Source organism: Lepisosteus oculatus, unplaced genomic scaffold, assembly GCF_040954835.1.
Source record: "Lepisosteus oculatus isolate fLepOcu1 unplaced genomic scaffold, fLepOcu1.hap2 HAP2_SCAFFOLD_116, whole genome shotgun sequence".
NCBI lineage: Eukaryota > Metazoa > Chordata > Actinopteri > Semionotiformes > Lepisosteidae > Lepisosteus > Lepisosteus oculatus.
In genome coordinates this window covers 67955-82148 of record NW_027167667.1, presented here as the reverse complement: position 1 = coordinate 82148, position 14194 = coordinate 67955, and the positions used below count along the sequence as shown (strand labels likewise).

Below are 14194 nucleotides of genomic sequence, written 5' to 3'. Positions count from 1 at the left end.
TATAAAGTTAAAATCTCGACAAAGCAATGTAGGAAATACAGAGAAAATAAATCCTTTCTGACATCTAAAATCAGTTTCGATCAAGGTCTCTAAAACGAACAAGAAAAAGAGGATTTTCGGAGGGCAATTACGCTGTATTTATATAGAATAAGTGATTTATGAGCAATCTAATTTCTTGTTCGTTTAAAACAGTGAAATGTCAGCTGCAAAAGATCGCCCCAGAAACAGCACTCTCTCTGCCTGTCATAGACGTTCAGGAAAGGCTGAATGAAGTCATGGTGATCAATAATAACAGTTGTAGGACAAGAAACAAAAGATAGTGAAAACTTAAGATTTTTAAGGCTAAAACTCAAATTCATTCTACAAATTAAGGCAAATGAAAATTCAGGACGTTAAAGTGCTAGAGGTGTAAAAAAATACAAAAATGCACATGAGCAAAAAGTTTTAGAAATGGAGCAAACAGAATAAAAGCCATGCCTATAGTGCAGAAAAGGGATGCAGGAACACTTGCTTAGATATACAACAACATTATTTTATTAACCCTTTACAATTTCTTGCATTAGTAATTATCTTTTCGCATACCCCAGCTTGCTCTCCATGAGATACACAGACACACAGATGAAAGAGATAGGGAGAGAGCCTGTGGTCAGAGTACAGGGTCAGCCATTGTACAGCGCCCCTGGAGCAGTTGGGGTTAAGGGCCTTGCTCAGCAGCCCAACGGAGTAGGATTCTTTTCTGGGTGCGGGATTTATTGTTAAATTATTACTTTAAATAAATACTTTGAGTTACTGAAACAGCCCGCTAATAAAATTGTCGCAATTTTGTTCTCGTTTGGAAGAGAGAATCAAAAATGAGACATAATGATGGTTTCCGGCTTAGACCTTTAAAGGTACCCCCATCACGGGAGAATTTGACCTCGGAACGTTTACCCAGCGTAATATTGTATTTCATTTCACTTTGACCGATTGTCTTTAAATCAATTGTTGTCAGAATATCCCCACCTCCAAACAAGAACAAAATTGCAACGATTTTATTAACTGGCTGTTTCAGTAACTTAAAGTACATATTTAAAGTAATAATTTAACAAGATATGTAAATGTTTTAAGGTATGTATATGTTGTGAATGTCTGTAGATTGTATCTTATGATTTAAATACTTTTATTTTTTCACAATCTAGCAATGCCAGACAGAATTCTAATGGCCTTGCAGATCAGAAAATCAAGGAACAAAACAATTATTGCGCCCAGCTCCTCAATGGGATAGCTTTAACTTGCTAATGCGTTGGTGTACAAAAGTAAAAAACAATTACTTTTTGACAATGAAAACTGGTGTGTATCTCTCTCTTTGCTGGCGCGCGGGCGCGGTGGGGTGCTGTACCACCCGCACAGAACATTAAAGTGTCCCTTTCCATTCAATGGGTGTCTGAGTTGCTGTGTCCTATCTTCTGACAGTCGCTGTTGTGAATGTCTGCAGAGTGTATCTTATTTTTAGCATTGTAGCGCTTTCGCCCTGGGGGGCGGCTGAAGAACACCCGGCTGGGGTGCGCGGTGAGGGGCAGGACAGGAGTGGTCAGGGCGGGGTTTAGGTAGGCCGCTGACTATTGCAGCTGCCACACAGTGAAAGGGGCATACGGGCTGGGGAGATCGCCCGTTTTCCATGTAAATAGTTCCCTGGTTCCGCACCCCTCTCTCCCTCCCTCTCCAGATACAGCTGTATGAGCTCCACCAGTCAGGACAGGAGGCTCTACTGTACGCACAGAGGGGTGGTAGAGGGGAACAAGTTGCAAGCCGTGGGGTTGAAGCTGATACCCTGGATCCTCTCCAGACACAGCTGTATGAGCTCCACCAGTCAGGACAGGAGGCTCTTCTGTACACAGAGAGGGGCTGGAGGGGGGAACAAGCTACCCAGCCATGGGGTTGAAGCTGATACCCTGGATCCTCTCGAGACACAGCTGTATGAGCTCCACCAGTCATGAGAGAATGCTCTACTGTACACAGAGGGGGGCAGGAGGGGGGAACAAGCTGCCCAGCCGTGGGTTTGAACCTGATACCCCGCTTGATCCTCTCCAGATACAGCTGAATGAGCTCCACCAGTCAAGACAGGAGGTTCTACTGTACACAGAGAGGTGCAGGGGGGGAAACAAGCTGCATAGCCATGGGGTTGACCCTGATACCATGGATCCTCTCCAGACACAGTTGTATGAGCTCCACCAGTCAGGACAGGAGCCTCTACTGTACAGAGAGAGGTGCGGGAGGGGGGAACAAGCTGCCCAGCCGTGGGGTTGACGCTGATACCCTGGATCCTCTCCAGACACAGCTGTATGAGCTCCACCAGTCAGGACAGGAGGCTCTACTGTACACAGAGAGAGGCGGTGGGGAGAACAAGCTGATACCCTGGCTTCTCACACAAACCTTAAAATCACGTAATAGGTTTATTCCATGCTGAAAAAAAGAAAAAAGAATACACATTCCATAGGAATCAGTGCCTTTATATAGCGCCTTTAAAGGTGGCTTCTCAAAGCGCCTTACGGGATAAAAACAACAAAAACAAAAATATTGTTTTCCATTGCACTTTGACAGATCATCTTTAAATCAATTGTTGATTTAAAGTTTGACAGTAAATGTTTATATTGTAAAGCATACAGCCGGCATTTCTTTCTAAAAATTAAAAAAATTGTTTGCGCAGTCTAAGAGGGGGGGGGTCTGCTGACAATCCCCCATACACTCAAGTGAAATATTAATAACCCCAATGTAAACAGCGTATTTACAATTTGTTGATAATAAAAATGTTAAGTTCTCTAAGACTTTGTGATACTTTACCCAGGGAGCTGTGTAAGCATGCGTGGTGACTATTCATTGTTATTAAAAAATGACTTAGATTCGAACATGTTGTGATATTTAGAAATATAAAAAGTCAATTAATTGTCCATAATATTGCTATTTTATTTTTTCAAAGAAATGCTTGTTAAAAGAAAAGTCATAGCACAGGCTGGATTTGAACAGCCAACCTCTCGCTTACAAGTTCAGCACATGAATAGAATTATATCATTATTAATTTCTTTAGATATGCGATTCCATATTATATTCCCTATTAATCAAATTCTAAAAGTATGCTTGTTTGCTCCTGTATTGAGCGTATTTGCAGAAAAGCTTAAAACTACCACTTTTTATACACACGTTATTTCACATGTTAGTTAAAGACTTCGATGCTTAATATTGTTTAGGGAGAAATGGAATACTGGTGTGTATTTTTGTACCGAGACCAGCCATATACAGTTTACATACTGTAATACTGTATGTTTATGTTCCAAAATTAATATCATTTATGGCCTTCACACGCGTTATAATCCTATTCTTTTTATGCTCAGCTACTAAGATTTCCCTTCAGTGGTAAAATTCCATATAAATATTTAATACTTAAACGGGCACAGTAAAGACATTAAATATACATATACATACTGTATACAGTACAGTTTGCATACAGTAATATGTTTATGTTCCTAAATCAATATCTCTTATGAGCATGCAAAAGGCATGGTGAATTGGAGATTCTCAAAAATGACTGTGCTTTGCATGATTGGAAACAAATGCGTGATTGGATCAACGAAATGCTGTGGTGTTACTTTTACAAAGACGGTCAATGAAAAAAAGAATGTGGACCAGGGCAATACTTTGAGTTTACAGCTTGTCCAAGGTCATTCATTAGAACATGTGGTATTATGCGGTACTATGCGAGAATACACGGTATTAATATGGTAACTTGTGTTACACCGCGATAAGCACACCGCAAAATAATGCGGTATCGCCCGCTTGTTTTGAATGGCTGCATCTGTATATCCCTGCTAGTGATGATGACCATGGTCACCTCACCCTCGCAATACACCGGCTGAAAGAACTTAAGAACAGGGTAAATCAAGAACAGGGCATTGGCAATGAGTTCCCCTTCTTTTCATGGTTAAAATCATTTTTTGGGTCATGGGGACTGTTTTTCTTAAAGCTATTCATGCCTGTTGTAATGTTTTTGCTGTTGTGCTGTTGTCTGACTAGGGTGACCCCTATGAGGACTCTGTGGTATGAACACATTTAAGGATAAAAAGGAGGGAATGTAATGAAAAGTTACTGAGAAAAAGTGTTTTATTCTATGTTGTTTACGGACAGAGCTGTGCTGCAGAAGCAGCTGGATACTTAGAACAAAGTGTGATAGCACCCAACTTGTCAAGGGCACAGGATGTTTTAATACTGTTTATCTCGGCTGCTTGAAGAAGGGAGTGTGAGAAACCATTTGAATAACTGCTCTTCTTTGCTTAAAGCAAAAACTGATAAGGAATGGAAAATGACTGCTTTGCCTGTCCTTGAAGTGTTGCATCAGCTTAAAAAAGATATAAAACAAGGGGTCTCCCTGCTTGCTTTTGAATCACCTTTCACTTCTCTGCGCAGACAGGTGATGGCTTTTTCCCATATTGCAAAATGAATAAAGACCTTACTGAGTGAATGAGAATACCTCTCCTGGCTAAATCCCTTACAACTTGTTCGAAATGCAGTACGGCCATATTTCATATCAACCCACAGATGCATTCCATAAACACTAGAATTCTGGTTGTACTTAAATTGACCTTATACGTTTTGGATTATGTTTAACCTTCTTCAATTTCTTTCATTTCTTCAACCATATTTTGAGATGATTACGTTTACAGAAGCAAATATTATTCAGTGCTTTTTCTTCACTCCTTTAATCAAACCCACATTTCTATAAGGAGGGCCATTGTGAAACTCCCCAAAGTGAGCTGAATTAATCTTTTATTCTTCACACCTGCGAAGTCATTCCTTCATTGTGAAATATGAAGGCCTTTCATTATTCACATATACTACAACATCTGAAAATAATAGGTCTTGAAATAGTTGAATGAAAGAAAATCCTGAATAACTCCTTCAAATCCGTGTTACACTTTCATCAAGTACACACACTTTGAATGTGATGAACTATAAAAAGTTATTTTAACCATACCCAATGTAGCTCGGGAGTGCGATTGCATACACAATCATGTTTTCAGTGTTTGGACATCAGCCGTACATCAGAACAATCATTTCACTAACACAGCTCCATGTTGAGTGACTTCCCTCCAAAAACACAAAGTCACTTTCCCTTAGCAATTATTGCATGGATTTAGATCATCTGCCTTCTGCATCAAGCCCTGTATGATATACTGTACAAAGCCAAGCTTTGGGATAGTGCTTTGTTTGGATCCTTGTCTTCATCCTTTTGGATCCCAGGCTGCTCATTTGCAAATGTATTTTGACATTAATTATAGTGACTATAGCAATGAGGTGGCACTGTGGTTCACAGAGCTGGGGTCCTGGGTTCAATTCCTGGGGTGCAGTCTGGATGGAATTGTATGTTCTCCCTTCATTTGTGTGGATTTCTTCCAGGTGCTCCAGTTTCTTCCCACAGTCCAAAGACATACAGTACTAGTAGGTTAAGGTGCAACTACAGTCCCAATTTTGCAGACACAAAAGTATTTAATTTCAGTCACAAAATAAAATCATTGACATTTTAGAAAAAACTTTACAAACTCAAAATTGAGCACAAAATCATGAACTTTGTGAAAGTACTATAAGTTATGCCATGTTGTAACAAATTCGCATTCAAGTTCCACACAAATTGCGATGTGATGCAGCCTTTCCTGCTCACTAATCACTGTAATGACTAATGCAATGTGATGTAGGAGAGAAAAGGTATAGGTTATGCAGCAAACATTTCACTGCAAAAAACATTCCATTCAAAGGTTCTTTATGCAGAGTTAACAAAATATTATTATTTATTGGCAAAAACGTAAAAAAGTTGAGAGTAATATTTCCATTGGATTAAACGAGATGTATTCACAAGCCTGCTCCTTTACAATGTTATAGGGCCACATCAGATTACAGGAAGTTTTGCTGCCTCGTTCTGAATCGCAGAACATGGTAATTCTTTAACCTTGAAATGTAGTCTATTTTGTGATGTAAATTGGAGGTTTTACAAGTTATTGTGTTCCCCTTTAATTGGCTTCTGCGAAAACTGGCCTCAACACCGTATTCGATAAGGCACTTAGAAAACAGATTCATGCGTGGACCACAGCAATGTCCCTTTACTGAGAGCCAGCAATCAACGGATGTGTCTGATCGTGAATGGTTTTCCCTGTTGTTTGTTGTATTACTCGGTGTTGCATTTTAAGCTGTGCATGAGGCAGGACCCGGAGGCTGCTGCTTCTGCTGGGATTGAGGAAGAGCTGAGCGCCATGTAAGGCAAAGACACTGCGTTCCACTTTATCAGGTGCCTGGAGTGTAAGAGCTGAAGATAATATTGAGTCAGATTAATCCCAACATATTTCAAATATTATGAAAATTAAATAAATTAAATCAAATAACTTTCATTAAAAAAATCAATCACTCTTTACCTTACTTTTTCAGTTGTTTTTGAGGAAAATTGATGCAGAGAATGTGTGAATACTACTTTTTGATGGTTCCAAGGCCAATGTGACCTGTTCTATTGCCTGCTAATTATACGTTGCAGGTTGAAAAATTATTTTTAGGAGGTCAAGGTGTATGAATGATAAGAACAGCTTGAAATTTATTTTCACGGTCGACACACATTTTCGCAAGGGAAAAAAACTGAAATAACCACAGTTACGCAAACACCAGTCCACCAAAAAAAAAACATTTTATTAAAACAAGGTAACATTTTTTTTATCATCATATGGATGAACTGTGCTAAATATATTTCTAAAAAGAAAAAGCAGGACGTGAGTCGTGAGCCAAGATCATGACTCTTTTGCTCTTCTTCACATCAGTTTTCATGTGGGAGGAGGAGGAGGAGGAGGGCGGCTCCTGATGTGCTGACACTTGGGGATGTGCCTCTGTGCCGGCTTGGGGGCAAAGCGCCGGCCTCAGTGAGGGCAGGGCACGTAGTCGGGGTTTGGATTCGCGGGGGGCTGGGGCAGGTTCACAACCTTCCCTCCTTGCGTGATCACCTGCTGCAGCTTCCTGGCCTGTTTGATGCTCCGAATGAAATCCTCGTGCTTCTGCCTCCAGTTGTTCTTTCTCAGCTGGGAACAGGAAATGAAACCAATGAAACAGCTTCCAGAAAAAGTCCAGACTAGCACTGCGTACACAGTCTGGTCACAAACCATTCACAAGGCAAGAAAATATCAATACAGTAATAACTTAGCTTTCTGGGGCTACCTTTCAGGTCATTGGGTAGAGAGTACAATTTAGTTATTTTTTTTTTCCCGTGAGTGCTATTTGCTTGATATCTCATGTACATTTTTACAACAGAATTCAGAAGTCACTAAGACCCATTTATTCTGTCTGGCAAATGTGCCTTTGCGGCAGTTTTTCAGAAGAGTACTTCATAAAACACTTATTTATTGTTTACATTGATTTGTAAGCTGCGTCTGACTCTAGGAGAAAACAACGGAAGCTTGGAAAGAGTTTAAGGATAGCCCTTACCACGATTGGCGGTTTAACCTTCTTCTTATGGATGTATGTCTCCAGTTCTGTTCCCTTGGCCCTGTGCTTGAAAGAGTCAAAAACCTTCCTCTTTGAATTCTGAAGCTTCTTGCAGATCTTGCTGTGTTTCTCCAACCTCTCTACAGCAAACTTCCTGTGACACAGTTCACAGGGCACCAGCTGAGGGTTTCCACTCTGGCTATTCTCATATGGAAATTGCTCAGCGGTAGGGCACATCAGACTTGTAGGGGACAAATATCTGTTTTCCACTGACAGAGTTTGTTCATCCAGAAATGAGGTGTTATTTCTGAAGTGGGCCTGCGCAGCCTGTGCCGCTGACACGTCGCTTTCAGGGAGCCTTGCTTTCTTGAGATACTTTCTCCTTCCACAGGGGACGTCTTCTAGCCCACGGTTGCAAGGGCTCACTTGACGTCTCTCCTGATGGGAAAGCGCAGAGGGAAAGTGCGATTCTGCGCATCCGCCATCTTCCATTGGAGAAGCATAATCAAGGTTGTCTCCTCTGAAAGGAAGGGCTTTCCTTGGAGTGAAGGCTTTTTGCTTCTCCATTCTGCAGGTCAGAAGAGGCACGGCCTTAGAGCGGTGGTTGGCCCACGGTCCTCTGGGGCGAAGCTCGCTCTGCCTCGCCTGGAGTGTCTTCCTTCGGGTTCGGAGTCCTCTATTTTCCCTTCCGGCCACCTCTCTAGAGTCTTCCATCTCTCTCTGAACCATCCTCAGCTCCTCCTGAGCTCTGAAGAGCTTCGCCTGCATCATGGCCTCCTTCTGGCGAATCTCGTCCTTCATCATGGCCTCCTTCCTGCGCATCTCATCCTGCAGGCTGGCCTCCCTCCGGCGATGCTCCTCCTTCAACGCTGCCTCTGCCTCGGCCACTTTTCGTAGCTCCTCTTGCAACTGAAAGTGCTCCTTCCCATTGGCATGAGAAGGGCATTGCCCTGGAGGGGTCGCCACCATGGGGAGGACAGTCCTGTCCTTAGGTTTGCATACTCTTGAGCCCCTCCTGCCCGGCCTCTCGCAGGGCCTCTCATGACCATCCTGAGGCGGGGTGGGGGCAAACAAGGAATCACTCTGTGCTTCCGGGCGGTCCAAAGCCCGAACCTCACCAGGGCCGGAGACTTTCCTGTTACCCATAGGCTTCAGGGGGTAAGACCGATCATACCCCACAATGTTCTTCTCGGGGCCCTGTTGGGCTTGGAAGCGATAGCTGTTCCCCGTCTTCTTCTCCGCAGCGTATTTCACATATTGGAAAGATTTTCTCATCTTCTGTAGAGCTGCCTCCTGCCGCCGATTGTACATGGCAATCATTTTTTTCTCCTTTTCCTGCATCAGTTTCTCTTGGAAGGTGTCCTTCAGAAGCTGTATCTTGGGAGGCGGGCAGTACGTGGAGATCAGATCCTGTCGCCTTAAGGGCGTGGGTCGATTCGAGTCTGTGTCCTTCGGGGAGGGGGACAGAGCACCAGGCTTAGGACTGGGCTCCATTGGCAAATGAGATATGAGCTTTGTTTCCCACATATCTGGAAAAGGCAAAAATGGCAAATACATGATATCCTGCACAGTCTAGTATGGTCTAATAGAAAAGAATAAAAAAAACAATTCAGGAAACACACAACGTTTTAATATTAAACCTAATGGTGTTGAATGCTGCATGCTGACTCAGTAGGAGACAGATCCTAAACATAAACATTATAATAAACATTTGTTTCCCAAATAACATTCTCAATGTTCAGAATGCTTAAAGTCACGAGCTTTTTTAAAAATGTTTAACTGAAACCTGGAAATGTACTATTTCATTTCAAAGCTTGTATTATATCTATGATATAAATGTTTTTTTTATATATAAAATTAACCCATTATGCAACAGGGGTTTGAGCAAAAGTCACTGTGAATAAGGGAATTTATCAATATTAATTAGCCGTTTCACTACATTATAGATAGCTGAAGGATTATGATACAATATATCGATTTTGCTACAAATTGACAAGCATATTTGATGACACTTACCAAACAAGTTTTAAACAGCGGAGAAATAGTTCACCACGACGATAGCAATGCAATGTTTAACTGCATCTCCCTATGTGATATATCTGTATTTGGGTATATACAGATCACGTAATTCAGGGAGCACTGTTACGTCAGGTCACCAACCATTATTACGACGCTCATATGTCATAGAGCTCCTTAGGATGTTTGTATAATCTTTATCCAAATTTTCATATGGCCGCAGTTACGGCGTTTATTTTACAGTTAATGTAACAGGGTGTCATTATATTTTTCTGTCTTTATGGTGGCAGACCACTTAACTAAATCTGAGTAGGCGGTTTCTACAAATGGGTCAGATAAAATATTAAATATACAGTAAAAGCTCACACCTATTCATACCCTTTATGTACGGTATATCTACAATTACGTATACTGTATAATACGATAACTACCATTACAAAATGTCTCCCTTTTGATTTGAAGTGGTTCTTTTAAATAAGTAAATTGCAATCACTTAGCCTACATCTGAGCTCCTAATTCATCGCGACGACGGACTGAGACTCCAGTTGGATTTGTGAGAAGTAAAGGGGTGTGTCTGTTTTAAAACCGATTCATACGTCTTAAACACATGGACATAGATAGCAGTCTGTGTTATATAATTTATCTTTTTATTTTATTTAAATTTAAGTATCACATACACATTTTCAAAGTAACTGTACCCCTTTTAATTATGATCCCCTTCGCTCACAGCTCCGAAGCTGAGACGAGGGCTACTTCAGATGGGATTTCCAATATTTCTCTCTTAGCTTGTATACCGGTGGAAAGGAGAGCGCTCTTATAACTTGTTGATAGTAAGATTGGGATGTATTTGCAGTCTAGATATAGTTTTTTTAATGTTCGGAGCCGCCACAGATTTATTTTCTTACGACTGCTTTTCTGGATGACAATAACAATGCAAACGATGGTGTTAAGACGAGGCTGTGCCTTAAGGCTCCTCTGCTTACAATATTCAGCGCGTAAATCGCAAACGAGCGCCTTCCCTTACGATGAAAATGCAGAAAATAAGACCACGAGATTTAAACCTACGGCTTACAAATTTATGCGTAAACACTAAAACCGTATGTTTAGCAAAACTGGCGAGACAATGTGTTTTATCATTTAAAAAAGTACTGGAAAATAATTAAAGGTTATCACGATAAACAGAGGTTACTGATCTACTACTGTACGCTGTGACCAAAAATGAGAGTCCCCCGATCCTGGCAGCCTTCATGCTTTGGTCTTGGCCTGGCCGTTTTTTTTTTTAAGATAATGGGGTCAAGTTAAGAAATTATGCAAGTTCATAATCAAATCCAAGGGCGCCCCGATCTCCTAAACATCTTTAGAAGGCCGACGGACCACACTGCACGGTCCGGGTCCGGGCCCTGACCCGGTTCTGGATAATGCCAGCTTAAAGTGAAAAATTCTACTGTACATATTATGTTTCTTATTATGGTATATATGTATAATGTGGCGCGACCGCTTCACGAAGCTAGAAAGAAAGTTATCCGCCATTTTTATTTTACCTGCAATTGAATTTGCCATTAAAATCACGATTAATACCGCAGCTGCTAAATTACTTACCTAAAAGCGTTCAGATACAAAAGCACTTGAGCTGTAATGTTTATATACTGTTGGCCCGATGACCTACTTCAAGAAGAATTGTTACATAGACCGCCAAGGACTGTCATCACACTTTACGTCATAAAGCGCTTTAAAACTTTTGACAAGTTCAACACCTCATATTTTGTACTGTTTATCATGGTAAAAGCAACTCAAAGCAATTATAAAAATGATCGAAAGGTAAAAATACAAGCTTATACGAGCTGTAATTTTAACATTTATAACATATATTTAAACAAAACATATATAATCTATTTGAATAAAATAGAAAAGTGTTCTTAGTCTTCACTTAAAAGCTGTTAGAAGCTGCCTTTCTGACAAGAGAGTTCTGTGAGTTCCACAGTCTCAGTGCATTAAAGTCAAAACCAGTTGCTTTTTATTTCCTCTTTTACGACAGAGCAAGGAGGGTGTCCACAGACCACTGTGCACCTGCAGGCTGATATGGGGGGTAAAAAGTCTAGAAGTTAGTAAATAAGATTTTAGCACATGTTCTAAAACAAACCAGACACCTGTACAGTGATGCCAACACAGTGCTCTGAGCTCCTTCTTTGAGTTAAATCCTAGCATCTGCATTTTTTACAAGTTGTTGCTATGGCAGAGCATGACCAGAGCATAACAGAAACCACCCATTTTCTAACCGCTTCATCCAATTCAGGGTCAGGGGGTCAGGGGGTCGCGGGGCACGGGGAAACCAGAGCCTCAGAAAGTAATAAGCAGGAGATACCTGGGACTGGATGGTAGTCCAATGCAGGGAAGACACAGACACTCACCAATTATCCCAGAAGCCAATTAACCTACCAGTAGTTCTTTGAACTGTGGGAGGAAGCCGGAGCACCCAAAGCAAACTCATGCAAACATGGGGAGAACATACAAGCTCCATACAGATAGCACCCCAGGTCCAGAAGTGTACCCAGGGCCTCAGCACTGTGAGCTAGCAATGCTAAACGCTGCTCTACTGTGCATGCTAATTTCTAGGAATCAGGTGATCAATTAGGTAGTGTTTCTCAGATAAAAGGACACCAGTAAGTTAGTATGAGATTCAAATTGACCTCAGAACAAAATATAACTTATGTTATATAACTTATATTTCGCTTACTACAGCATAACTGTCTTATTTGGCTCTTGTAGAAAATATTAACAGCATGCCTATTAAACATACAGTATCTAGCAATCAGCAATCAAAATAAAAACATTTCCAAACATGGAAACTGCCCAGTTAATGAAGCATTTCAAAGACATTAATCTATTCAATAATTACAGTTTTAAGTAGATAGATTTATATTCAGATTACGAAAGTATCATAACAACGGCTGCTTGTGTAAGGAATCCATGAATACCACTGTACATGAGAATTCCACACCTATTTGTAATCAATACTCAAAATCCTATTTAATTTCAGGTACTTGTTTATTCAGCATTGCTTGACTCCGCGGACTCCTTGTTGTTTCAATATTCTAGCAATAGGACTAATCGCCAATACAGTGCCGTTGTAATCTATTCCTTCTGCCAGCAGAGGACGGTATTCACACAGCCAGTTCAGGATAAGATACTGTCCTCGCAGTTCACAGTAAAACTGGCCACAGCCGTACTCGGAATATGCTCTCGATAACCTCATTTAGTTTAAGTACGGCCGTATTTCATATCAACCCACAGATGCATTGCATAAACACTAGAATTCTGGTTGTACTTAAATTGACCTTATACGTTTTGGATTATGTTTAACCTTCTTCAATTTCTTTCATTTCTTCAACCATATTTTGAGATGATTACGTTTACAGAAGCAAATATTATTCAGTGCTTTTTCTTCACTCCTTTAATCAAACCCACATTTCTATAAGGAGGGCCATTGTGAAACTCCCCAAAGTGAGCTGAATGAATCTTTTATTCTTCACACCTGCGAAGTCATTCCTTCATTGTGTAATATGAAGGCCTTTCATTATTCACGTATACTACAACATCTGAAAATAATAGGTCTTGAAATAGTTGAATATAAGAAAATCCTGAATAACTCCTCCAAATGCGTGTTACACTTTCATCAAGTACACACACTTTGAATGTGATGAACTATAAAAAGTTATTTTAACCATACCCAATGGAGCTCGGGAGTGCGATTGCATACACAATCATGTTTTCAGTGTTTGGACATCAGCCGTACATCAGAACAATCATTTCACTAACACAGCTCCGTGTTGAGTGATATATCTGTATATCTGTATGAGTTTTGACATTAATTATAGTGACTATAGCAATGAGGTGGCGCTGTGGTCCTGGGTTCAATTCCTGGGGTGCAGTCTGGATGGAATTGTATGTTCTCCATTCATTTGTGTGGATTTCTTCCAGGTGCTCCAGTTTCTTCCCACAGTCCAAAGACATACAGTACTAGTAGGTTAAGGTGGAACTACAGTCCCAATTTTGCAGACACAAAAGTATTTAATTTCAGTCACAAAATAAAATCATTGACATTATAGAAAAACTTTACAAACTCAAAATTGAGCACAAAATCATGAATTTTGTGAAAGTACTGTAAGTTACGCCATATTGTAACAAATTTGCAGTCAAGTTCCACACAAATTGCGATGTGATGCAGCCCTTCCTGCTCACTAATCACTGTAATGACTAATGCAATGTGATGTAGGAGAGAAAAGGTATAGGTTATGCAGCAAACATTTCACTGCAAAAAACGTTCCATTCCAAGGTTCTTTATGCAGAGTTAACAATGTAATATTATTTATTGGCAAAAACGTAAAAAAGTTGAGAGCAATATTTCCATTGGATTAAACGAGATGTATTCACAAGCCTGCTCCTTTACAATGTCACAGGGCCACATCAGATTACAGGAAGTTTTGCTGCCTCGTTCTGAATCGCAGAACATGGTAATTCTTTAACCTTGAAATGTAGTCTATTTTGTGATGTAAATTGGAGGTTTTACAAGTTATTGTGTGTTCCCCTTTAGATGGCTTCTGGGAAAACTGGCCTCAACACTGTATTGGATAAGGCACTTAGAAAACAGATTCATGCGTGGACCACAGCAATGTCCCTTTACTGAGAGCCAGCA

General features: G+C 40.6%; 1 protein-coding gene across 1 annotated transcript; it reads right to left on the bottom strand.

The window, feature by feature from the left end:
* Window positions 1–6684: 6684 nt before the first annotated feature.
* On the bottom strand, window positions 6685–9004 carry LOC138226250 (zinc finger C2HC domain-containing protein 1C-like). The gene is made up of 2 exons (XM_069186257.1): window positions 7486–9004; window positions 6685–7082 (listed from the first exon to the last, which is right to left on the bottom strand). Exons 1-2 carry the CDS (start codon window positions 8977–8979, stop codon window positions 6924–6926), a joined length of 1653 nt encoding a protein of 550 aa, XP_069042358.1. The 5' UTR covers window positions 8980–9004; the 3' UTR covers window positions 6685–6923.
* Between the last annotated feature and the right edge of the window lie 5190 nt (window positions 9005–14194).